Source organism: Macaca mulatta, chromosome 1 (assembly GCF_049350105.2).
Source record: "Macaca mulatta isolate MMU2019108-1 chromosome 1, T2T-MMU8v2.0, whole genome shotgun sequence".
Classification (NCBI taxonomy): Eukaryota; Metazoa; Chordata; class Mammalia; order Primates; family Cercopithecidae; genus Macaca; species Macaca mulatta.
In genome coordinates, this window is record NC_133406.1 from 147,787,033 (window position 1) to 147,814,762 (window position 27,730).

Genomic DNA, 27,730 nt, shown 5'->3' on the forward strand with positions numbered 1-27,730 from the left:
TAGGAATGCTTGTGATTTTTTGCACATTGATTTTGTATGCTCAGACTTTGCTGAAGTTGCTTATCAGCTTAGGGAGATTTTGGGCTGAGATGATGGGTTTTTCTAAGTATACAATCATGTCATCTGCAAACAGAGACAATTTGACTTCCTCTCTTCCTAATTGAATATGCTTTATTTCTTTCTCTTGCCTGATTGCTCTGGCCAGAACTTTCAATACTATGTTGAATAGGAGTGGTGAGAGAGGGCATCCTTGTCTTGTGCTGGTTTTCAGAGGGAATGCTTCCAGTTTTTGCTCACTCTGTATGATATTGGCTGTGGGTTTGTCATAAATAGCTCTTATTATTTTGAGATACGTTCCATCAATACCTAGTTTATTGGGAGTTTTTAGCATGAAGGGCTGTTGAATATTGTCAGAGGCCTTTTCTGCATCTATTGAGATAATCATGTGGTTTTTGTCATTAGTTCTGTTTATGTGATGGATTACGTTTATTGATTTGCGTATATTTAACCAGCCTTGCATCCCCGCGATGAAACTGACTTGATCGTGGTGGATAAGCTTTTTGACATGCTGCTGTATTTGGTTTGCCAGTATTGTATTGAGGATTTTTGCATCAATGTTCATCAGGGATATTGGCCTGAAATTTTGTTTTTTTGTGTGTGTCTCTGCCAAGTTTTGGTATCAGGATGATGCTGGCCTCATGAGTTAAGGAGGATTCCCTCTTTCTCTATTGTTTGGAATAGTTTCAGAAGGAATGGTACAATCTCCTATTTGTACCTCTGGTAGAATTCAACTGTGGACAGGTCCTGGACTTTTTTTGGTTGGTAGGCTATTAATTGCTGCCTCAATTTCAGAACTTGTTATTGGTCTATTCAGGGATTCGACTTCTTCCTGGTTTAGTCTTGGGTGTATGTGTCCACGAATGTATCCATTTCTTCTGGATTTTCTATTTATTTGCATAGAGGTGTTTATAGCATTCTCTGATGGTAGTTTGTATTTCTTTGGGATCAGTGGCGATATCCCCTTTATTTATTTTTTTTTTATTGCACCCATTTGATTCTTCTTTCTTTTCTTCTTTATTAGTCTGACTAGCAGTCTATCTATTTTGTTGATCTTTTAAAAAAAATAAAAAAACAGCTCCTGGATTCATTGATTTTTTTTGAAGGGTTTTTCGTGTGTCTATCTCCTTCAGTTCTGCTCTGATATTAGTTATTTCTTGCCTTCTGCTAGCTTTTGAATTTGTTTGCTCCTGCTTCTCTAGTTCTTTCAATGTGATGATAGGGTGTCAATTTTAGATCTTTCCTGCTTTCTCTTATAGGCATTTAGTGCTATAAATTTCCCTCTACACAATGCTTTACATGTGTCCCAGAGATTCTGGTACATTGTGTCTTTGTTCTCATTGGTTTCAAAGAACATCTTTATTTCGGCCTTCATTTCGTTATTTACCCAGTAGTCATTCAGGAGCAGGTTGTTCAGTTTCCATGTAGTTTGGCGGTTTTGAGTGAGTTTCTGAATCCTGAGTTCTAATTTGATTGCACTGTGGTCTGAGATGCTGTTTGTTATGATTTTCATTCTTTTGCATTTGCTGAGGAGTGTTTTACTTCCAATTATGTGGTCAGTTTTAGAATAAGTGTGATGTGATGCTGAGAAGAATGTATATTCTGTTGATTTGTGGTGGAGAGTTATCTAGATGTCCAGTAGGTCTGCTTGGTCCAAAGCTGATTTCAAGCCCTGGATATCTTTGTTAACCTTCTGTCTTGTTGATCTGTCTAATATTGACAGTGGGGTGTTAAAGTCTCCCACTATTATTATGTGGGAGTCTAAGTCTATAAGGACTTGCTTTATTAATCTGGGCACTCCTGCATTGGGTGCACATATATTTAGGATAGTTAGCTCTTTCTGTTGAATTGATCCCTTTACCATTATGTAATGGCCTTCTTTGTCTCTTTTGATCTTTGTTTGTTTTATCAGAGAATAGGATTGCAACCCCTGCTTTTTTTTTTTTTTTTCTTTCCATTTGCTTGGTAAATATTCCTCCATCCCTTTATTTTGAGCCTGTGTGTGTCTTTGCATGTGAGATGGGTCTCCTGAATACAGCACACTGATGGGTCTTGCCTCTTTATCCAATTTACCAGTCTATATCTTTTAATTGGGCATTTAGCCCATTTATGTTTAAGGTTAATATTGTTATGTGTGAATTTGATCCTGCCATTATGATGCTAGCTGGTTTTTTTGCCCGCTAATTGATGCAGTTTCTTCATAGTGTCGATGGTCTTTACAATTTGGTATGTTTTTGCAGTGGCTGATACCGGCTGATGCTTTCCATATTTAGTGCTTCCTTCAGGAGCTCTTGTCAGGCAGGCCTGATGGTGACAAAATCACTCAGCAGTTGTTTGTCTGTAAAGAATTTTATTTTTCCTTCGCTTATGAGGCTTAGTTTGTCTGGATATGAAATTCTGGGTTGAAAAGTATTTTCTTTAAGAATGTTGAATATTGGCCCCCAATCTCTTCTGGCTTGTAGGGTTTCTGCTGATAGATCTGCTGTTAGTCTGATGGGCTTCCCTTTGTGGGTAACCCAACGTTTCTTTCTGGCCGCCCTTAACAGTTTTTCCTTCATTTCACCCTTGGTGAATCTGACGATTATGTGTCTTGGGGTTGCTCTTCTCAAGGAGTATCTGTGTGCTGTTCTCTGTATTTCCTGAATTTGAATGTTGGCCTGCCTTGCTAGGTTGGGGAAGTTCTCCTGGATAATATCGTGATTTTTCCAACTTGGTTCCATTCTCCCCATCACTTTCAGGTATACCAATCAAATGTAGAGTTGGTCTTTTCACATGGTCGCATATTTCTTGGAGGCTTTGTTTGTTTCTTTTCACTCTTTTTTCTCTAATCTTGTCTTCTTGCTTTATTTCATTGAGTTGATCTTCAATCTCTGATATCCTTTCTTCCGCGTGATCGATTCAGATATTGATACTTGTGTATGCTTCATGAAATTCTCATGCTGTGTTTTTCAGCTCCATCAGGTCATTTATGTTCTTTTCTAAACTGTTTATTCTAGTTAGCAATTCGTCTAACTTTTTTCAAGGTTCTTAGCTTCCTTGCATTGGGTTATAACATGCTCCTTTAGCACGGAGGAGTTTGTCATTACCCACTTTCTGAAGCCTACTTCTGTCAATTCATCAGACTCAGTCTCCATCCAGTTTTGTTCCCTTGCTGGCAAGGAATTGTGATCCTTTGGAGGAGAAGAGGCATTCTGGTTTTTGGAATTTTCAGCCTTTTCGCGCTGGTTTCTCCCCATCTTCGCGGATTTATCAACCTTTGGTCTTTGAAATCAGTGACCTTCAGTTGGGATCTGTCAGTGGACATCCTTTTTCTTGTTGATGTTGATACTATGCCTTTTTGTTTGTTAGGTTTCCTTCTGACAGGCCCCTGTGCTGCAGGTCTGCTGGAGTTTGCTGGAGGTCCACTCCAGACCCTGTTTGCCTGAGTATCACCAGTGGAATCTGCAGAACAGCAAAGATTGCTGCTTGTTTCTTCCTCTGGAAGCTTAATCCCAGAGGGGCACCTGCCAGATGCCAGTCAGAGCTCTCCTGTATGAGGTGGCTGTCGGCCCCTACTGGGAGGTGTCTCCCAGTCAGGATACACGGGGGTCAGGAACCCACTGGAGGAGGCAATCTGTCCCTTATCAGAGCTTGAACACTGTGTTAGGAGATCCGCTGCTCTCTTCAGAGCTGCCAGGCAGGGATGTATAAGTCTGCTGAAGCTGTGCCCCCACCCGTCCCTTCCCCCAGGTGCTTTGTCCCAGGGAGGTGGGGGTTTTATCTATAAGTCCCGACTGGGGCTGCGCCGTTTTTTTTTCAGAGATGCCCTGCCCAGAGAGGAGGGAATCTGGAGAGGCAGTCTGGCCTCAGTGGCCTTGCTACCTAGGGCTTTTTCAAGAATCCTACCATCTTTTCAGTGTAGTTCATGTGCCTGCTCTTACCAAGTAATGTGCCTGCTCTTATCAAGTCAGAGTACTAAGTTCTAGGATATAAAAATGATTCAGAAATAATCCCTGCCATCAAGGGACTAACAGAAGAGATAGAATACATCTACAGCAACCAATTATTCCATATTTTTCCAAACAGTACTTATTTTAAATATTTAGCTCTAGTGTCAAATCATATGATTTAGAAAAAATTATCTACATATATTCAATCATGTGTTAATAACACATTCAATCATGTGTTAAGTACAGTATTTATGAAAGTATTTATGAAAATACAATAAGTACAATTTTTATGAAAGTATTTATGAAAATATGTCCATTGATTTAAATACTATAAACATTATTTTTAAAATGGTTTATAAAAATGCTAATAGTTTAACAATATCAGCATAATACTAGAAAACAAAAAAAGACTTTAAAAATAAAAGAAGCACATTTTTTGTTTGTTTTTATTTTGTTATTGGATAAGGGATTTGGTTCTGGCTAGTCTTTCTATTATTATCTAAATGGTCAAACTACCAATAAATGTGGAGCCATATTTGATTGTTTTATGAATGACCTTATTCTTAGAATACAACAAAACAAATAATTGAAACTGAGACTCATTATGCACAGTGACAAATGTTTATTTTTGTATTTATACCCTACCTTGTTCCCCATAGATTTTTACGCAGTTTGTATGAATACATGACACAAAAATAATCAAATACTAGGTTAAAACAAAATAAATTACTGATACTTGACATTCACTTAAAAAGTGGCAATGTATGATTCAATCTAACAGTTAAAAGAATCATTGGTAAGGTGAAATCTAGTAAGATGAGAGTTAATATTAGCAAACAGAAATGCATACAGTATCAAAGTAGGTCACATATTTGGTAGCCAAAGCAAAGTAAGGAGCATAACATGTTGAAAAATGTGTCTAGTAAGACAAAGCCAAACCAGTTGTTCTTTTCCTATTTCTAAACTTTGAAAGAAATTTCTCTTATGGGTCTATATGAAGAGCATAAGGAAATGTACTAAACAGGAAAGTGTTAGGCTAATGGTTTAACATATAAAGACCTATTTTGCAATGGGTAAAAACAGTGGGATCTAAATACATAACTTACTGGTCATCTGGTTAGATCCAGAGGTATACTAGTGGAAGAATGAATGGCATTGCATGTCTTTCCAACAACCTTTTATAGATATTATTTCTTAGACTTTTATTTAGGATACATTTTTATTGAAGTATGAGATATGTACAGAAAAATACACACCATAAGTGTCTCGCTTGATGAATTATCACAAAAATGAGCATGCCCATTTAATTCTCAGCCAGGTGAAGAACTAGAACATTACCGGGATTTCAGAAGGCCCTTGCCACTGCTCCCACACACTCTCCCTCATCTCCTCATTTTCCTGACTTCTGATATCACAAACAAGATCCCTGGTTTTTAACATTTTACTAATGTAATCATATAGAATGAGTTATTTGGGGTTTTGGATCTTTCACTCAGCGCTGATATTTATCCATGTAGTCCCATGCAGCAGTAGTCTGTTCATCTCTTACGAATATATCATAGTTTGTGCATTTGACTATTGTATACATTGGAGTTATTTCCGTTTGGGGTTATTAAGAATAAAACTGTTATGAGCCCTGTTATAAAATTTTTGGTGTAATATATTTATTTCTGTTTTTCGTATGCCTAGGAATAGAATTGCTGGGTGACTACTATAATTGTTCAAACGAGGACACTTTTGAGAATGAAAATAATTAAAAATTATTATGTAACAACAGGGATAAGCTAGCACTGTCCCAAGCACACTGAAGTGTATAGTTACTCTAGGTATGAAGGGTGTAGACATTCAACTTTAGTCGATACTGCAAAGCCATTTTCCAAAGTGCTTATACAAATTTACACTCCCACCAGCAATGTACAAGACTTCCTATTCCCATATCTTCACTAACATGATTGGATAGCTGAAAATTCAGTGTTGTATTTTCTATTAAGAACATGGAATTAAGTTACTCAGTGTGGTCAGTTAAGGGACCATTAATTGGCTTTGACAATTAACTAGGCAGAAAGTAAGGTAAAAGTTCTCTTGCAAAAATTAAGGAACCTATTACAAACTGTGGAAAATGGTTTGGCAGTATTTACTAAATCTTCTCTATGACGCAGAAGTTACACTCAAGAGAAATGAGTGCATATATTAACCAAAAGACATGTTTAAGAATGCTTGTAATCGTGTTATATGTAATAGATTGGAGACAACCCAAATGGCCATTAACATTAGAATGGATAAATTATGATGTAATCACAAATACAATACTGTGCCACACCGAAAAAGCATGAACTACCATGCTACATGCCAACATTGGTGAATCTCACAGACATAATGTTGAATAACAGGATACAGAAACAAAGGCATACCATATAATCCTTTATATTAAATACAAGAATAGACAGAACTATTGTGTGATGGTAGATGTCAGAATGATGGTTACCGGAAGAGTGTAGGGCAATTTCTGGATGAAGACACATGGGAGTCTCCTGGGGTGTGGGAAATGCACTATAGCTCAATCTGGGTGATAATTTCATGACTATTTATGTAAGTAAAATTTTACCAACTTGTACACTTAAAATCTGTGCATTTTTTCCTGTGTTTTGTTTCACTTTAAAATGAGCCTAAATACATATATTATTTTCTTTTTCCTTTTTTTTTTTTTTTTTTTTTTTGAGACAGTGTCTCACTCTTTCACCCAGACTGGAGTGCAGTGGCACCATCTCAGCACACTGCAACCTCCACCTCCCAGGTTCAAGCGAGTCTCCTACTTCAGCCTCCCAAGTAGCTAGGAGTACGGGCGTGTGCCACCTTGCCTGGCTAATTTTTGTATTTTTAGTAGAGACAGGGTTTTACCACTTTGGCCGGGCTGGTCTCGAACTCCTGACTTCAAGTGATCCACCTGCCTCGACCTCCCAAACTGCTGGGATCACAAGCATGAGCCACTGCGCCTGGCCCTAAATACATTCTTGAAACACACATAGCGTCAAACTTTTCTCAAGCAATTTTGCCATTACAGCGTTGTGGCCATAGGAAAAAACACTGAACATCTAATTGTTAACCAGTAGACTTTATCTTGGGGGACAGTCAGATTTACAGAATAATTAAAAATTAGGTGGAAAATTAAGAGAGTTACCATATGCCCCCTCAACACCTTCTGCGTTTCTCCTATAATTGACATCCTGCAGTAGTTTAATACATAAGTTACAATTGATGAGCCAACATTGACACATTATTATTAACTGAAGTCCATAGTTTACATTAGTGTTGTACATTACATTTGTGTTGTACATTCTATATGTTTTGACAAATATATAATGACATGTATCCACCATTACAGTAGAATAGAAAATGGTTATACTGCCTAACAATCTCCTATGTTCCACCTGTTCATCCCACTTCTCCCCCCTGAACTCCTGCAACTACTGCTTACTGTCTCCATAATTTTTCTTTTTCCAGAATGTCATATAGTCATCATCATACACTATCTGGCCTTTTGCTAAGCTTCTTTTGCTTAGCAATATGCATTTAAGGTTCCTCCATGTCACTCCCCCTAACCCAAACACCCTCATAGACTAATATTAAACTTCTTAACAGCTCTTCAGACCTACCATGCTCTCTTGCCTCCATATTTTAAGCACATGTTTTCATATCTAATTAGGCTTTTCAGATGTGACACCATGTGATAATTTCTACCTAGAAAGAATAATTGGTGGCTGGGCACAGCGGCTCATGCCTGTAATCCCTACACTTTGGGAGGCTAAGGTGGAAGGATCACCTGAGCCCAGGAGTTCAAGACCAGCCTGGGCAACATATCAAGACCTCATCTGTACAAATAATTTTAAAATTAGCTGGGCATGGTGGCACATGTCTGTGATCTCGGCTACTCGGAAGGCTGAGGCAGAAGGCTTGCTTGAATCAGGGAGGTGGAGGCTATAGTGAGCTGTGATAGTGCCACTGCACTCCAACCTGGGTGACACAGGGAGACCCCATCTCAAAAGAAAAACAAAAACAATAATTGGTACAGACTCAGTTGTTCTAGAAGCCAAAACCCTACTCAAAGTCTTGGAAAGGGCCTGACCCTAAGAAACATATATTTCATTTGTATGTTTGTGTGTATACATTTATATTAAAGTTCCTGGGTTTCCATAGAGATAATCTTCTGAGACCTATCTAAAACTGGGTTGGTATGGATATCTGGCCTAAGAAAAAATAAATAAATAAATAAAACGGGAATATAATTACAGCAAAACTTTCCTACTGTTCTAATGAGAGCCTGGGTCTGAAAGAAGCAACAGACTGATGGTTTAATAATAGTACCAGTGTCTGATGAGCTGATCATGAAGAATGGTTTTAAAATGTTAGCAGTGGCACCTAATCATTTTTAATCCACAAATTTCAAACAAATTATCATAAGAATATTCCAAAAGTCAACCTAAAATTACTAACCTAGTCAAGAAACATGGGTATATTAGTGGGATTTTATCAAAATAGCATTGTTGGCTGGGTGCAGTGGCTCACCCCTGTCATCCCAGCATTGGGAGGCCAAAACAGGTGAATCACTTGAGTCCAGAAGTTCAAGATCAGCCTGGCTAATATGGCAAAACCCCATCTTTACTAAAAATACAAAAATTAGCCAAGTATGGTGGTGTAGGCCTGTAATCCCAGCTACTCGAGAGGCTGAGGCAGGAGAATTGCTTGAACCTGGGAGGCAGAGGTTGCAGTCAGCCGAGATTGCACCACTGCACTCCAGCCTGGAACAACAGATTGAGACTCTGTTTTAAAAATAAATAACTAAATAAATAAAACATTGTCATTGGCACTGATTCTTAATTGACTCATATCTTATTATAACAAAATGCCCCCTCCAACTTACCCCACACACACACCCCAATGTATGTGTCTCTCCTATGGCTGTTGAGTTGTTGTATTAAAAAATACTTCATCTCGCTGGGCGCCAGTGGTTCACGCGTGTAATCCCAGCACTTTGGGAGACCAAGGTGGGCAGATCACTTGAGATCAGGAGTTCAAGAACAGTCTGGCCTACATGGTGAAACCCCGTCTCTACCAAAAATACAAAAGAAATTAGCTGGGTGTGGTGGTGGGCGCCTATAATCCCAGCTACTGAAGAGGCTGAGGAAGGAGAATTGCTTGAGCCTGGGAGGCGGAGAGGTTACAGTAAGCTGAGATCACACCACTGCACTCCAGCCTGGACAACACAGTGAGACTTTGTCTAAAAACAAAAACAAAAAAGTAGTTGATCTATCAATGTCTGTAAACTAAGATTATATTCCTAAGGGTGGACATATTATTCCTTAAAGGATGTGGCTTGTCACCTGGATATGAAGCTGATCCTTGGAATAAAACTTGAAGACTGACACTTAGTAGGAAGAAGAAAAGAAAAGGTTCTGATGCTGTTTCACCCAAACACACATGTTCTCTGAAGTGTAGACTGTGATTGTTGAGATGTCTAAAATTGGGTGCACTTCAGTGATGAATCCCACAAAACACCTTAATGGGCCTAGATTTGAAACTAGATGGTGAAGGTATCTGTAAACTCCCAAGACTAGGTCATATCTTAAAGGTATTATTTACTAGCCTCATGTTTATTTTCATTTTGATTTTTCCCCGCTCTGGTTGGTTGTGTGTCCACATTTAGGCTAGAGTATTTTAAAAATATGTCAGTGGACAGTGTGAAAATGGAAGTGATAAATTAACAAGGAATCTTTACCTCTAAATTTATTTACCCTTGTCAAATTTTCTTAACATGGTCTAATATAGTCAATTCCCAAATCCAGTTCCTTTAGAGCAGGGCATCTCAAAGTAGGATCTATGGACCAACCACCCTCTTCAGAATCACCTGGGGTACTTGTTTAAAATACAAACTCCCGGGCCTGTCCTGCTGAATTCACATGTTTGAGAGTAGGGCTCAAGAATCTTTTTTTTTTTTTTTTAAATAATAAACCTAGGCAGTTCCTTTTTTTTTTTTTTTTTTTTTTTTTTTTGAGATGGAGTCTTGCTCTGTCGCCTGGGCTGGAGTGCAATGGTGCGATCTCAGCTCACTGCAAGCTCCACCTCCCAGGTTCACGCCTTTCTCCTGCCTCAGCCTCCTGAGTAGCTGGGGCTAAGCTGGGACTACAGGCATGCACCACTACACCCGGCTAATTTTTGTATTTTTAGTAGAGTCAGGGTTTCATTTGGCCAGGCTGATCTCGAACTTCTGACTTCAAGTGATCTGCCAGCCTTGGCCTCCCAAAGTGCTGGGATTCCAAGCATGAGCCACCACGTCCAGTCACCCAGGCGGTTATTATACATACCAAATTACTGGTCTAGAGAATTAGCAAGTCAGAAGGCTACTCTTAACATCTCTAATATTCTCACAGAAGTAAGGACTCTAGAGCGGCTCGCTGAATTGAATAGCCAATGAGAATGTCTTTCTGGTAGTTGTGACTCTTTTTGCTGATGTTATTTGGAAGATAGCACATCTAATGAATACCTGAAATACATTATTTTAAAATGTTACAGAAACTAGAAGACATTCATTAGAAAGAAACAAAGATTATAACATAAACTTGTTTTTACTTATTTTATATACCCATCTTTGAAGATAAAATAATGTGAAGGACTGAATTTGATTATGTAATTTTAAAAATATATATATATTAAATTTTTAAAAATGCTGAAATATAGCTATTTCAACAGGCCAAGATCATTATTTAAAAATCCTTTTTCATTTGCTTACAAATAAATAGTCCGTGGTTGCCAGGGTGAGGGTGGAGGGGGGAATGTTAACATGGAAACAAAGTGGCCATATTTTAATGATTGTTAGAGCAAGGTGATGACAACATGGGGGTTCACTGAATTATTCACTTTATTTTTAAAAAAAAATATCCAAAATAAAAAGTTAAAGGCCAGGCACCGTGGCTCACACCTATAATTGCAGCACTTTGGGAGGCTGAGGCAGGAGGATTGCTTGAGGCCAGGAGTTCAAGACCAGCCTAGGGAACATAGTGAGACCCTGCCTCTACAAAAAAAGTTAGTCACGGTCTAAGTTCAGTGGTTCATGACTGTAATCCCACCACTTTGGAAGGCTGAGGTGAGGGAATTGCTTGAGGCTAGTAGTTAAAGACCAGCCTGGGCAACGGAGTGAAACCTCATCTCTACAGAAATAAAATATATACTAGTTGGTGTGGTGGAGTGTTCCTGTAGTCCTAGCTACTCAGGTGGCTGAGGTGGGAGAATTGCTAGAGCCCAGAGTTTTGAGGCTGCAGTGAGCCATGATCTTGTCACTTTATTCCAGCCAAGACAACACAGCGACACTCTGTCTCAAAAAAAAAAAAAAAGCCATGCATGGTGACATGCACCTGTTAAGTCCTAGCTACTCAGGAGTCTGAGACAGGAGGATCACTTGAGCCCAGGAGTTCAAGGATGCAGTGAGCTATGATTGTGTCCTTGCACTCTAGCCTGGGTGACAGAGGGAGACCCTGCCTCATGAATGAATGTTTTAAACTTTTTACTTATCTAACTGACAAAAATGAAAAAGCAAAAAAGGATGCAAAGTTGTAGGGAAACCAGAACTTTTCAGTGTTGTTGAGGGTGTAAATTCTTTTTTTTTTTTTTGGAGACAGAGTCTCGCTCTGTCACCCAGGCTGGAGTGCAGTGGCGTGATCTCAGCTAGTGAACCCCCACCTCCTGGATTCAAGCAATTCTCCTGCCTCAGCCTTCCGAGTAGCTGGGATTACAGGTGCCTGCCACCACACCCCGCTAATTTTTGTATTTTTAGTAGAGACGGGGTTTCACCATGTTGGCCAGGCTGGTCTCAAGCTCCTGACCTTGTGATCCGCCTGCCTCAGCCTCCCAAAATACTGAGATTACAGGCATGAGCCACCATGCCCAGCAAGGGTGTAAATTCTTAACCACCTTTCTGGAGGACAGTTTAAACATAGAAATCAAAGTTCTGTGTTCAAAGTTCAGTGTTAAAACTCGTGCTGTATTTCATATTTTTGGCCATATATCTTAACGAAAGAATAAGACAGCTCTGAAGAACTGTGAGTTCAGAAACTGAGTTTATGGCAGTGCTATTGTGAGGAGATGGAAAACTAAATTTTCAAACAAAATCGGTTAAGCAGATGATGGCACATTGCTAAATGAGATACCATGCAGCCGGTTAAAGATTATGACAGCAAGAAATGTTTGATATGTTATTAAGTAAAAAGGCAGGTTATTAAACAACATGTATAATGACCAATCCATTTTTGAAAAGTAAGTAAGGTTAGAGAAATTATCTTGAAAGCTATATTAAAATGTTAATGGATTATCTCTGGATTGTGAACTATAGAATTGCTTTATTTTCTAAGGTGCCTTTAGTTGAGGTATAGTTTATGTAGTAAATAATAAAACTAAAATATGGAAGACCATTTTTTGACAATTTCCAGTAGTTTCTTATGCTGTTAAGCTTTTAAAATGCCTGCAAAAAAAAAGAAGTCCACGCAATCATTGATAATTTTTTGACATTATTTGATTATGATTTAATGTCAGTCTTTGAATTGTTTTGGTTTTGGGTTTTTTTTTTTTTTTTTTTTTTTTTGAGATGGAGTCTCACTTTGTGGCCCAGGCTGCAGTGAGGTGGCACAATCTCAGCTCACTGCAACCTCCGCCTTCTGGGTTCAAGCAATTCACCTGCCTCAGCCTACCAAGTAGCTGGGATTATAGGCATGCACCACCACACCCAGCTAATTTTTGTATTTTTAGTAGAGACAGGGTTTCATATGTTGGCCAGGCTGGTCTTGAACTCCTGACCTCAAGTGATCCACCTGCCTCGGCCTCCCAAAGTGCTGGGATTATAGGCATGAGCCACCACACCCAGCTGTCAGTCTTTGAATTTTGGATAAAGCATATATTTTGTTTCTTCTTTTGAAGTGGAGGTTTTAATTTTTTAATGTTTACATTTGTCATACACATAATTTAAAGAGCCAAAGAATAATTAAAAGACTTTTACAAAAAGAAGCAGTCTTGGCTGGACAGGGTGACTTAACGCCTGTAATCTCAGCACTTTGGGAGGCCAAGGTGGGTGGATTGCACGAGCCCAAGAGTTTGAGACCAGCCTGGGCAACATAGCAAAACTCCGTCTGTAAAGAAAATACACAAATTAGCCAAGTGTGGTGTCCCATGCCTGTACCTACTTGGAAGACTGGGGTGGGAGTGAGCCTGAGAGCTAGAGGCTGCAGTGAGCTGAGATCGTGCCACTGCACTCCAGCCTGGGTGACAGAGTGATACCCTGTCTCAAAAAAAAAAAAAAAAGAAGCAATCTCATACTTGCTTTCTGCAGGCCACTATTTTCAAACTAATTCTTTTTTTGTTTTTTTGGTTTTTTTTAGACAGGGTCGCACTTAATCACCCAGGCTAGAATGCAGTGGTGGTAGCATCATAGCTCACTGCAGCCTTGACCTCCTGTGCTCAAGCAATCCTCCCACCTCAGCTTCCTGAGTAGTTGGGACTACAGGTACACGCCACCACGCCCAGCTAATTTTTGTGTTTTTTGTAGAGACAGGGTCTCACATTGTTGCCCAGGCTGGTCTCATATTCCTAGGCTCAAGCGATTCACCCGCCTTAGCCTCCCAAAGTGCTGGGATTACAGATGTGAGCCACCGTGCCTGGCCTCTAATTCTTGAGTGTTCAGTTTTGGCATCTTTACATAGCGAAGGATTTATCTCTTTTTCATCCTCCTCACCCCCCACCATGAACCCACAAACTTTTTATCCCTCCATTCTACTAATGTAGTGATTTTTGTTAGATTAGTTTACAGGATGTACATCATTAGTTTACATTTACATCATTAGAATTATATAAATGTCACTCACAACAGAACAGCAAGCACGTAAGCGCTTAAGTATGCCTCTTCTCAGGCCTTTCTTCTGGAGTGGAGACTGAAGACAGGGCCTGGGAAGTTTTATTTTTCACATGTTTCCAAGATGTTGTTATCAGGGGAGTTGGAAAATGATGTTCTTGTTTTTCTGGCTCTACTTTAAAACAAAACAAAACAAAAAAAAGCTTTATTAAGATATAACTTACATATCATAAAATTCTATTTTAAGTATAAAATTCAATGGGTTTTGCATATTTGTGTGGTTTTGCAACTATATGCACAACTTTAGAATACTTCTATCACCCCAAAAGAAACTGCATGCCTATTTGCAATCACCCCCTTTCTTCTTCTCTCTCCTCCAGTTCTAGGCAGCCACTCATCTACTTTCTGTCTCTATTAAGATTTGCCTATTCTGGACATTTCATATAAATGGAATCATATAATATATGGTCTCCTGTGTCTTTCACTCAACTTTCATATATATATTTTTATATACATATATATATATATATATATATATTTTTTTTTTTTTTTTTTTTTTAAGGCAGAGTGTTACTCTGTTTCCCAGGCTGGAGTGCAGTGGCATGATCTCGGCTCACTGAAACCTCTGCCTCTGGGGTTCAAGCAATTCTGATACCTCAGCCTCCTGAGAAGCTGGGATTACAGGCGTGCGCCACCACACCCAACTAATTTTTGTATTTTTAGTAGAGACGAAGTTTCCCCATGTTGGCCAGGCTGGTCTCGAAGTACCGAACTCAACTGATCCACCCACCTCGGCCTCCCAAAATGCTGGGATTACAGGCATGAGCCACTGCACCCAGCCTGCTTAATATTTTTGAAGTTCATCCATATATCGGTCCTTTATTCCTTTTTATTGCCAAATAGCATCAGTTATATGGAAATAGTGTCTTAATGTGACTGTTTTGCCGGTATACATGGGCCCAAATGATTGCCTTGGTTTTTTCATTTGCTTGGTGTGTTCTCTTATGTGTAATTGTCCTCTAGTGTCATGAAATCTCCTTTTATGTGTTAATCTCCTCTATCCCAACAATTTAGGTGTTCTATGAATTTCATCTTCTTGAAAAAATCTTTCTTCTGACCACTGCAGTCTCTAGTCTGGGCTGGATGCCTATAGGTCTCTTGCACAGCTGTCATGTTGGGGACATTTTTCATTACCCTAGGTATTCCTTTTGCCATACTTTAGTACTGGACTTCCTCTTTCTTCCATCAAGGACAAAAGATGCCTTTTTTCCTTGATGTACTTTATTTTGGTGGAGCATATCATCTACTTTCCTGAAAAAATGGTTTATGGGAGATAAACCATAAAAAGGTTTTATTAGATTCTACATCTCATGATTGACCCAAAAGAAGTTTAAAATACAAAACAAAAAAAGGCCTTGTTGCTCTTAACTCTTACTTAGCCTCACATTTATTTGGTAGTTTGGGTATTTTTAAAATTGAAGATAAATATAAAAATTTTAATGTAGACATTATTTTTTCTCAGAATTTTGAAGGCACCGCTTTGTCTTTTGCAGTTGGAGAGTCTGATGCCATTCTGATTCTTCAATCTTTTATCTAAACCATGTTTCTGTTTTTGGCGGGAAGCTTTACCTTTTCTTTCTTTCAAGTGTCCTGAAATTTCACTGTGATGTATCATGGTATAGGTCTATTTTTATCCACTGTCCTGGACACTTGATAGGCCTTTTCAGTCTCGAAGCTCATTACTTTCGGGTCAGAGAAATTCATGTCTAAGACCTCTTTTTTTTTTTTTTTTTTTTTTTTTAAAGCATCCTGTTATTTTTACATAGATGCAGTGTCTGCAGAGGCAATAAATGATTTTTACAAGTTTTCTTCTTCCCAGATAGTCTCTTCTCCCCTAATTGCCTTTTTTTCCTGGCTTCTCGTAGATACTATCCTCAAATCTCTGGTAATTAAGACTAGGGAACTAAAGACCAGTAGGTGTTCTGAATTCCTGGGTAGGACTTGTTGACCTTCATTGTAGGTTGATCAAACTGAGGTCCTTTTTTGGGGAATCCCAAGATTCCCTCAGATGGGAGTCTTTTACTAAAAATTACAGAGAGTGCTGGTGCCTCTATTTCCTTAGCGAGTCTCAAAAATACTTCCACGCACGTTCAGTGACTTTAAAAAACCCATGTCTCATTTTACCTGGAAATATAATACCTTTTTTTTTTACTGGCATTTCACAGAGAATTTTTGTTGTTGCTCAATGTTTGAAGATACTCATGTAGTACGTATTCAAAAATTAGGAAAGACAATGGGCCTCGAAAACATACACTTGGCCAGGCATGGTGGTTCACACCTGTAATCCCAGCACTTTGGGAGGCCAAGGGAGGCAGATGGCTTGAGCTTAGGAGTTCAAGACCAGCTGGGCAACAATGGCGAAACCCTATCTCTACAAAAAATACAAAAGTTTGCCAGGTGTGGTGGCAGGCACCTGTAGTCCCAGCTACTTGGGAAGCTAAAGCGGGAGGATGGCTCAAGCCCAGGAAACAGAGATTGCAGTGAACTGAGTTTGCATCACTGCACTGCAGCCTGGGCAACAGTGCCAGACCCTGTCTCCCGCCTACCAAAAAAAAAAAAAAAAGCATATGATAAATTATGTATGTGTAATTTTCAAATGGGTAGTTTTTATCAGATTCCTGATTCCCTGATGAGCCCAAAGAGATTTCAAACAAAACCAAAGTACAAACAAAAGCCATTGCCTAGAGTAGTGGTCCCTATTCTGAGATGTGCATCAGAGTTATTCAGGCGTTTTAATTATATAGGTCTTTAGACCCTACCTCTATACCACAAGAAGAAAGTTGCAGAAAAAATTCGTTTAAACAGTTTTCCTTGTGTCAACCACCAGGTAGTAGAATTGGCCCAGAACAGCTTGGTTGTACTACTGGAAAGATCACGTACATTTCTATATACCAGACACTAGTCGGATGTTCATAGTTCAGAAGCACTTTTGTCCTAAATAATCAATAGTTCCATTTCAGCTAAATCGACTTATTTCTGTCTCAGCCCCATTTTATTTGCACCAGAGGGTCTACCACAGTGATTCTGAGAGTTTAGAGCACCGTCATCCCTTGGTATCTATGGGGGATTGGTTTCAGGATCCCTATGGATACCAAAAATCCATGGATGCTCAAGTTCCTTATATAAAATGATGTGGTGTTTGCATATAACCTACAGACATCCACCCATATACTTTGAGTCATCTCTAGATTACTTGTAGCACCTAATCCAATGTAAATGCTATGTAAATAGTTGTTATACTATATCATTTAGGGGATGATGACGAGAAAAGAGTCTGTACATGTTCAGTACACAGGAAACCATCCTTTTTTTTCTCCTAATTATTTTGGACCCACAATTGTTTGAATCCATGAATGTGGGTCCCACTGATAATAGAGGTCTGACCGTATTTCAAAATTTCCTGAGATGCATGTAAAAAATGTATGTTCTGGGATTTCACTTTCAGAATTTTGAATCCTTAGATCTCAAGAGGGATTCTACATTTTTGACAGAGATCCTCAGTTCTTATGCAGATGACTAGTGGATTACATTTTGAAATATGCTAATCTCAGTTTGCTACTGATAATACCTATGAAGGATTTTTGTTTGTTTGTTTGGAGGAAAGGGGGGGGTTGGGAAGGTTGATTGTCTGCCTGCTTTTTGTTGTTGCCTAAACATAGTTTGCCCCTGACAGTCTGGTAATAAGGATAAGCAGTATGCCATTTAGATCAGATAGCCAGGACTACACTTTAGAGGGCCCAGCTGTGGCTTTCTTCTAGCCAAACCCGTTTCCACAGGATGAGGACTCCCAGAAGACCCTGAAGTTCATGCAACCCCTTCTAGAACATATTCTGGGTACTCAGTACCCTGGAATTCCTTCCCCAAATGCCCACTTCCAGGCCTAGTACAGGACTCCTCCCTCATCAGATCCAGTGTGCACACACCTAAGTCTAAGGGACAGATAACCAGGGATAGCTTCAGTTTTACCAGATAGTCGCTTACCTTCACCATTTTTTCTCTCCACCAATAAATTCCTTTACCTTTGCTATTCTATATTAACAGCTGTTAGTGAGATTCCTTTGATGTTGAGGAAATGACCCTTCAACCTATAGTTAATTTTCTATAATTACATCTGATGATGAGGCTACATGTTTTAATTGCAGTAAATTTTGTTAGAGCAAAGGAAAGCTGCAGCTTTCCAAACAGTTGGGAAGTTGTGGTTCTTCTGCCATACTCCTCCTTTATAACAGCCAGGAAGAAGGAAGACACGTGTTCCATATGATTTCTTCAAAAAGGTCTGGGGGAAAAAGAGAAAGGAAGAGATTAACTGACTTAATTTAACACTTGGAGCTATAAATCGTGTGTTGCAATATGGCGATAGGATGTTGCATCAGAACGTGGCAGTTGTAACAATGCAGTGGGTATCACAAACTTGAGGAGGCCTTTGTGGTGCTCTATGCCCTTTTCCTAAAGATTCGACTCCAAGTATAGATCCCTCTGTTCTGCCAAGGAGAATGGTATTATTTAAATTACATTGTACCTCACTATAAAGTTGTCCACTTGGTCTAGGGCACAGGAATTTTATAGTTGAAGGTCTGTTTGGGCCAGACATCAGTGTTCTGAGTCCCAGCATCCCTGTTGATTCTTGCTGTCATGTATAAGCAGGGAAGTGCTGAGGTTTCTTCACTTCTTCCTGGAAGTCTTTCTGGAAAGCTGGGAGGTATTATGGCGAGGCTGTAATGTCTTTATTCTTAGAACCGTTAGTTTTGAAAGTGTATGTAATATTTCCTGAATATTTCACATTGCCTTTATCTAAAGAATTGAAAGGTTGTGACTAGGACTTTGTCCCTTAGAACCAAGGATGAGGGTAGGAGACGTGGAGCATATTTTAGCAAGATTCTTAATAGTCAGAGTAGATATTTGGTAGCTAATTCTTGTTTTTGGTTTTGGTTTTTTACTCTTCACTTTATTGTAGGAGAAAATTCATGGTGCGTGAAAGAAATGAAATAAGTGACAGAATGTCAAAATCAAGCTTTATATTTAAAACATAAACTCTTGAGGGCAGAGCTGATGACTTAATTGTATGTGAGTAGAACTGGTACTATCATGGTTGTGGGTTTGGCAGTTTGAGGAAACTTGAGCAAAGAAGTGGCAGATGATGAAAATAAATCAGTTTTAATTATGATAAAACTGGTTTTGGAAAATGTGGTTTAGATTTAAATGTGGCACAGTTTTTTCAATACTAAACTCTAGAATTAGTCAGACTTTCCCACCCAGTAACAGGTAGCTTTTGACCTCCTTAAGCCTTCTCATGTGAGGGTCTTATACTACAAAACTCCACGGATTGAGTACTTGAGCCTCGTTCTAAAAGATGGGAAGAAAGGGAAAAGAGATGAGCGAGGCATACCATTCCTCTCTCCTCCTCCCCACTAAGAGAAGCCCCACCTTCTCCCCAGGGGGAGTTGGGGAGAGAAGGCAGAAATACTATACTGGACTGGCACTCCCCCCATGCAGAAGGAAACCTCATGAGTGGGAAGCAGCAGTCCCCCCCACTGTGAGTGACAGTGATATGCTGGCCTTTGGGCTATTATAACAGGATAGAGACTCTTAGCAAAGTTTTAATTATTTATAAATCATTCTCATCATTTACAGAACTATGGAGACATTCTCTCAAGATAGTGTGTGTGATAGTATGGTTTTTAAGTTCATACCTTCTAGAAATGCCAGCAAAATATTTACAGATAAACTGATAGGATGTCTGGAGTTTATCTCAAAATTATCCAGGAACAAGAGGGGTGTAATGTAAAAAGATTGTCCGTGATGGGTGTTACTTGTTGAAATTAGGTGATAGGTACATGGAGTCCATTATATTATCTCTAGTATATTGAAGATTTAATTTGACTGTAAACTCTGCTACTAGCTACATATGTCCTTAGTAAGTTACTCTTCCTGAGTCTCCATTTCCTGATCTGTAGAATGAGAAAAGTAAATACTAAAATCTACCACATAGCTCTGTTGTTATGATTCAATTAAAATAAGTTACAGGCCGGGTGTGGTGGCTTACACCTGTAATCCCAACACTTTGGGAGACTGAGGCAGGCAGATTGCTTGAGCCCAGGAGTTTGAGACCAGCCTGGGCAACATGGTGAAACCCCATGTCTACAAAAAATACAAAAAACTTAGGCATGGTGGCACACGCCTGTAGTCCCAGCTACTCAGGAGGCTGAGGTGAAAGAATCGCTTGAGCCTGGAAGGTGGAGGTTGCAGTGAGCTGAGATCACACCACTGCACTCCAGCCTGGGTGACAAAGTGAGACTGAGACCTGTCTCAAAAAAAATAAATAAAAATAAGTTATAAGCCCATTATATAACACATAGAAGGCACTCAAAAATTAGTAACTATGATTATACCTGTAAATAGAAAAATAATAAGGCATCTTCTTCCTTAAACTTCCTTCTTCCTTAAAATGTCTCCATAGTTCTGTAAATGATGAAAATGATTTACAAATTATTAAAACTTTGCTAAGAGTCTTAAAAATGTTTGCTTTTTGGTGTGTGTGTGTTTCCCCCATTTGACTATATTAATTTGGATTTTGTTTTAACAGCTCAGGTGCCTAAAAGGCCAGAGGGGCTTCTCAGGCCAACCGCCTTTTGATGGAATCCACATTGTCAACCATTTAATAGGAGATGATGAATCATTCCATTCCTCCGATGAAGATTTTATAGATAATTCCTTACAGGAAACTGGTGTTGGTTTTCCTTTGCACGGAAAATCTGGCTCGATGTCTTTGGACCCCGCAGTGGCAGATGGTAGTGAGAGCGAAACAGAAGACAGTGTGCTGGAGACCAGAGAGAGCAATCAAGTGGTTCAAAAGGAGCGGCCCCCGAGAAGAAGAGAGTCGTATTCAACCACTGTCTGACCATCACTGTGACCTAGACTATGGATTTATTTAAGGGATCAGCTATCATATGATTAGGGATTTTTGGAAATAATTTGTTTCATATGTACATATATATGTACATATATATATATTTTACAGTCTTATCTGCCTTTTTATCTTTGCCAAATCTTTACCACTGACTTACCATTGCCATAAAGTAGACTGGTATATGGTTAATGTGTAAAACAAGGTTCTAACAGTATTACTGAATATTAATGTTTCTTGTTTAGAAAATGCAACTATATCTATATGGGGGAACCATTTTGAAGTTCAAAACTATGGAAAATTGAGTTTTCTTCAGACAAAACTGCTCTTGTGCAATATTTTATGCTCAGTGAGCAAATTGTATATTTATGTTTATCAATTTGTTCTCAAGGTGGCTGTCTACAGACATTTGACCAAGACATACGTCTGATTTACCTTGTGTTTTGTTTTTATTATTGTTGTTTTTTTTTTTAAGACAGAGATCCACTCTGTCACCCAGGCTGGAGTGCTGTGGTGTGATCTCAGCTCACTGCAACCTCCACCTCCCGGGTTCAAGCAATTTTCCTGTCTCAGCCTCCCAAGTACCTGGGACTACAGGTGCGCACCACCATGCCTGGCTAATTTTTTGTATTTTTAGTACAGACTGGATTTCACCATGTTGGGTGGGCTGGTCTCGAACTCCCGACCTCAAGTGATCCACCCGCCTCAGCCTCCCAAAGTGCTGGGATTACAGGTGTGAGCCACTGCACCCAGCTTACCTTGTGTGTTTGTATCTGGGAGGTTTTTTTTTCCGTGAAAATTATTGGTGGGCCACTGAAAGTCCCCACACGCAAAGACTTTATATAAACACAAATTCATGCTTATCTGTTTTGAGAGTTTTAAGTTTTGTTTTAATGTTTAACATTTATGTGCATATGATGCTTCCATGTGTTGGTTACCAGAGTAGTAGGTTAACTACAGACATACTGTTTATTTGTACATATTTATAAATCTGTACCACCTAACATTGAACATCATTTTATATGAAAACCATACATGTTGCAAAATAACTGCTTTTGGCATCTAACAGGACTTCTGTAAATAATAGGTTAAATGAAAAGTTAAAAATAAAACACTAATATTTTAAGAGCTTTAGTATTTTGCTTAGCATTCAGCACTAGCAAATTCATAACTGATGCCTGTTCGAAAACACTATTGGTGGAATCTTATTTCATGTGTATGTAACTACTAAATTTTTCATGACTGAAGAGGTTATAGCACATATTAGTTAGTGCTAATATTCTACTGAATATAATTTAAGTAATGGGCTAAGGTCCAAGAAACATAGCAATTATATCTACAAATAATCTATGAACGTGATCTTCAGAATCTCTAGTTTTTGTTCTATAGATAAAGCCATAAGAATCCTTTCCTACCAGTTTTTCCTTTATCATTTAGATATTATTTCCAAGAAAACAGGATGCCTGTCACTGATAAATTAGAGAAAACACCCAAATTATACTTGCACTATGGAAAGATGACATGAATATGTTGACTGGGTACTTTCTACTCTCATTTTAGCCTATGAAAAAAAAAATTTTTTTTTTGTTAACTTATGGAAAAAAGCCTTGGAAGAGAAAAGTAGAATTCAGTATGTATGGAGGCACAGTTTTGCACAGTATGTTGCGTGCAGAGAAAAAAATTATGAAATAGAGTAAAAGATAAGTAGTTTTCTGTCAAAACCTAGGACTTAAGCCTTCAGGTACATTTTGAACTAGGCTTTCCAGGAAGGTTTTTATAGGTATTTGCTTGCCTGAGAAATGAAATTGAAAACATACCCCTGTGTCTGTCCTTAACACCAGGCTAAATTCTGGTAGTTAAATGACTTACCTGTGGTTACAAGCTAGTAAGTAGCAGAGGCAAGATTTTTTTTAATATGGAGACAGGTGTCTTACTGTGTTGTCCAGGCTGGTCTTGAACTCGTGGTCTCAAACGGTCCTCCTGCCTCAGCCTCCCAAAGTGTGGGGATTACAGGTGCAAGCTACCACACCCAGTGAGAGCCAAGATTTTAACCTAGATCTCCGTAACACCAAAGCTTTTGAAAAGGTTCAGCTGAAGAATTTCTCAATTCCCTATTTTGTTTTGTTTTTTTGAGATGAAGTCTCACTCTGTCACTCAGGCTGGAGTGCAGTGGTGCGATCTTGGCTCACTGCAACCTCCACCTCCCGGGTTCAAGCGATTCTCCTGCCTCAGCTACCAAGTAGCTGTGACTACAGGTGCACGCCACCACGACTGGCTAATTTTTGTATTTTTAGTAGAGATGGGGTTTCACTATGTTGGCCAGGCTGATCTCAAACTCCTGACCTCAGGTGATCCACCCGCTTTGACCTCCCAAAGTGCTGGGATTACTAGGCGTAAGCCACCACACCTGGCAGTTCCCTGCTTTTTTGACAATGTAATTTAAATAAATTTGATTTAAATGTTTCCTGAATATATATGCAGATAGATATCGAGTATCAACACTTACAAGCTCTACACAGTTTGTAAGTGTAGATACTACTTACTTGTAGGATTGTCTTGTGCTTTGGGGATTTTTCGTTCGGAGTTCTATACTATCAGCTCAAAAGGCTATCAATGCCCAAGTGAAGTGAGATGATTCATGGCCACATTATTGCTTTGACCCTCACATCAAGAGATCTGAATGATCTAGACTAGGGGTCAGCAAACTGCAGCCTACAAGCTATTCCAGTCAGCTGCCACTTTTTACTTTTTTAAATAGTTGGGGGAAAAGTTCCACAGACTAATATTTTGTGTCACATGAAAATTATATGAAATTCAAATTGCGGTGTCCATACGTAAAGTTTTATTGGGGCACACCCATCCTCACCGTTTTAAATCCATACGTAAAGTTTTATTGGGGCACACCCATCCTCACCCTTTTAAATACTGTGTATGGCTGCTTTGTGCTACAGTAGCAGAGTTGAGTCATTGCGACGGAGACTATATGGCCCAGGTAGCCTAAAATATTTATCTGATCCTTTACAGAAAAAGTTTGCTAACCCTTGATAACAGATACTCTAAAATGCAGGTTTTTCTTCTTCAGTTTAACTCAGTGGTAGGTCAAATTGTTTGCTTTTGCTATTAAGCTTATGATTTGGAAACGTAAAATTTCATGGTGGATCTTATACTCAGAACTATTCAAAAGGGAAAACATGCCAGCCATTTTATATGATGAAGTCTCTTATTCCATAGAAAATTGTAGAAAGATATCGGTATCTTTCGAGAAGGAGAAAGAAAGGAAAGAATTCCAGAATCCCATCACCGTTCTTTAAAGCATGCATCACAGACCTTTAAGGGTATACTTTATTGAGTAAAGGTTATCATTTGACTTTAAGATAAGAAATTTTCAGAATCATGTTTGAATTCTAAACTTTGATATTCTTAAGTACCATTTCTGATTAGGAATTAGGTGTTAAAAGAATCATGGTAAGGAAACCTTAATTCGTTGAAACTCTTGTAATTTGGACAACAAAAAACTAGAAATAACACTCTTTTCTTTGAAGATCTGATTCAAATACACCTCAGAAGAGTTTAAAATCTTCCAGGCCTTTAGGATGCAATAGGATATCATGCCCTGGTTTGACTCCTTTTCATTCAAATTAATGTAAGTATGTTGTTGAAGACTTTGAAGCATTGGACAATGTTCTCTTGATAAATTTTATTTAATCTCTGACACTTTGTGATATTTAAATGTTGTTAAGTTAAACACTTAGAGTTGAGTAATATTCAGGGGAGAAAAGTGACTGAAATGACTCATAATAAGAAAGCTTGCTCCCTTGGGATAATTACATTCCTGGTTGTCATTGCCATCCTGGGTTGACAAGCTGCGAGTATAGGATACAAGTGATGTGAATAAAATGGAAATTGCATTGAGTTAATGAAACAGACACTTTTAGATCAAGAAAACACTTCAACAGCCTTTTTAAAAATTGGCACACTCCTGTAGTCCCAGCTATCCAACAGGCTGAGGCAGGAGGATCACTAGAGTACAAGAGTTTGAGGCTGTAGTGTGTAATGATCACACCTGTGAATGAATAACCACTGCACTCCAACCTGGGCAACATGGCAAGACCCTATCTCTTTAAAAAAAAAAAAAAAAAAAAAAAATTTTTTTTTCTTCCTGGGAAAAGAAGTCAAAGATGTAACTTTACACAATTTCTACCCCCACAGTCTTTTTGTTTGTTTGTTTTTTTGGCTAGATACTAGGTATTCAGTGTTTGCTAGCTGAGATGTCAGGTTTCAACTAATCGGCCAGTTATTTGGGAAGGAGAAAAACTTTTTCTCAGCTCTGAACATGATGCAGCTTGTTAACTCTCCAGATAGTGCCTTTGATTGAAAATAAGGTCTACACCTTTTTAAGTATATTATATCTGACATCATAAGAAATAATTTAGTTCCTTATTCTCATTTATCTTTTATATAATGCACTGTAATATTCAAGTTTAAAGTAAAATAAGTATATGAATTATATTTTGGTAAAACTGTTTCATGACCAGCTTGATTAATGTACATTAACATACCAGACATTGACAGCGAACATTTCATGAAATCAATTATTTACTTATTAAAACAATGAGTTTTAGCTTGAAAGTTATTGCTGCTCTATTATTAACAAAACTAAGTTTTAAAAATTAATTTTAATTCTACTGAAATTCAATTTCTGGTTAAAGATATAGTGGATGCTATTTATGATCCAAGTTTTTACATCACATCCATTGATCTGCCTATCCTTTCTTTTCACTCCAAAGAGGAGATGATAGAATAATACATTCAATATACTACCAAGGAGCAAAGTTATAATGTGTTTCATTTTACTGTTGGAATTTTTTATTGTAACATTGTATAATAACCTGAAATGTTTACTTGTGCCTTTGCTTTAAACAATTAAAGTTTTCCATTTTATAAGAATTTCTGTTGCCTTCAGCTTTTCAACTTTAAAAGAGGAGGGGCATCAAAACACTGTTAACAAATGGGTGGGGCACAGTGGCTCACATCTGTAATTCCAGTACTTTCAGAGGCCAAAGTGGGCAGATCACTTGAGCTCAGAAGTTCAAGAACAGCCTGGCCAACATGGTGAAACCCCGTCTCTACTAAAAATACAAAAATTAGCCAGGTGTGGTGGCGCATGCCTGTAGTCACAGCTGCTCAGGAGGCTGAGGCAGGAAAATCACTTGAACCTGGGAGGTGGAGGTTGCAGTGAGCTGTGATCACACTACTGCACTCCAGCCTGAGCAAAAGAGCAAGACTCCATCTCAAAAAAAAAAAAAAAAAAAAAAAAAAAAAAAAAAAAAAAAGGTTGGCCTGATGCAAAATGTTCATTAGCGAGGTTTGTGCTCTGAAGGTACACGGACTACATCCACCTGGTCCACCCATATATTTTTAGTTCTAAACAGAGAATCTGGCACGTGATTGCATTCAGTGAATTTTTTTGAGATGGAGTTTCACTCTTGTTGCCCAGGCTGGGGTGCAATGGCACAATCTCAGCTCACTGCAACCTCTGCCTCCCGGGTTCAAGTGATTCTCCTGCCTCAGCCTCCTGAGCAGCTGTGACTACAGGCATGCGCCACCACACCTGGCTAATTTTGTATTTTTAGTAGAGACAGGGTTTCTCCATGTTGGTCAGGCTGGTCTCGAACTCCTGACCTCAGGTGATCTGCCCGCCTCAGCCTCCCAAAGTGCTGGGATTACAGTCATGAGCCACCACACCCGGCCCAGTAAATTTTTTTTAATTTAATGAAAGACCATCTTCAGTGAAAGATGTCTAGATCTGTTTCCTTCAGGAACATGGTAATTTTTTGGAAATATCAATAGCAGTATTTTTATCTCACATTGTACTTTAGGTTATTAATTAGCAACTAATTCAATAAATAATTTCAATTATATATAATTTGAGTACACATATAGATAGTAGCATAAAAGGAAAGTTATACCTTCTGCATCTTTATCACAATGTTAATGTCATTTAGTTCACAAGAGCTTACTATATATTCTGCTTTACTCCCAAAAGGAATTAAGGCACGTTTTGAAGATACCTGAAATATGACAAGCTATAATCCAGGGAGTCTCCACCCTGGCACTGATATTTGGAAGTAGCCAAATAATTCTGTTTTGGGAGGCTCCCCTGTACATTGTAGGATGTTTTGCAGCATCCCTGGCCTCTACCCAGTAGATGCCAGTAGCACCCCCTCCTTTAGTTGTGACAACCCAAAATGTCTCCAGACATGGTCAAATGTCACCAGCAGGAAGGACAGAGAATGAAAATCACTGCTAGTTGAGAACCACTGGTATAAATTTAGAATTGGGTCATAAAAAGAGTCACTAGGGCCAAACAAAAATGTATACATCATTTGGGGTTTCGTACATGGCAGAGCAGCTCCCTCACTGCAATATATTGAAAGTCAGCCCTTGACACAAGGGTTTGTAAAATACAGAAACAAAAACTAGGCCGGGCGCGGTGGCTCAAGCCTGTAATCCCAGCACTCTGGGAGGCCGAGGCGGGCGGATCACGAGGTCAGGAGATCGAGACCATCCTGGCTAACACGGTGAAACCCCGTCTCTACTAAAAAAAATACAAAAAACTAGCCGGGCGAGGTGGCGGGCGCCTGTAGTCCCAGCTATTCGGGAGGCTGAGGCAGGAGAATGGCGTAAACCCGGGAGGCAGAGCTTGCAGTGAGCTGAGATCCGGCCACTGCACTCCAGCCCGGGCGACAGAGCGAGACTCCGTCTCAAAAAAAACAAAACAAAACAAAACAAAAAACAAAAACTGTGTGTGTGTGTGTGTGTGTGTGTGTGTGTGTGTGTGTGTGTGTGTACACACACACACCAGCCAGGTACCATGATTCATGCCTGTAA

At 39.0% G+C, this 27,730-nt stretch overlaps 1 protein-coding gene across 7 annotated transcripts in view; it reads left to right on the top strand.

Annotated features, from left to right (window-relative positions):
* Nucleotides 1–21,965, top strand: part of EVI5 (ecotropic viral integration site 5) — a 277,111-nt gene extending 255,146 nt beyond the window's left edge. For 6 of the 7 annotated variants that reach the window (XM_015144879.3, XM_077953006.1, XM_077953009.1 and 3 more), the window contains one exon: nucleotides 20,519–21,965. In XM_015144879.3, coding sequence (XP_015000365.1) covers nucleotides 20,519–20,833 — 315 coding nt within the window. In that variant the 3' untranslated portion in view covers nucleotides 20,834–21,965. Of the gene's footprint in view, nucleotides 1–3,405; nucleotides 3,548–20,518 lie in introns of those variants that run through there. The other variant, XM_077953015.1, reaches the window with a different exon arrangement.
* The last annotated feature ends 5,765 nt before the right edge of the window (nucleotides 21,966–27,730 follow it).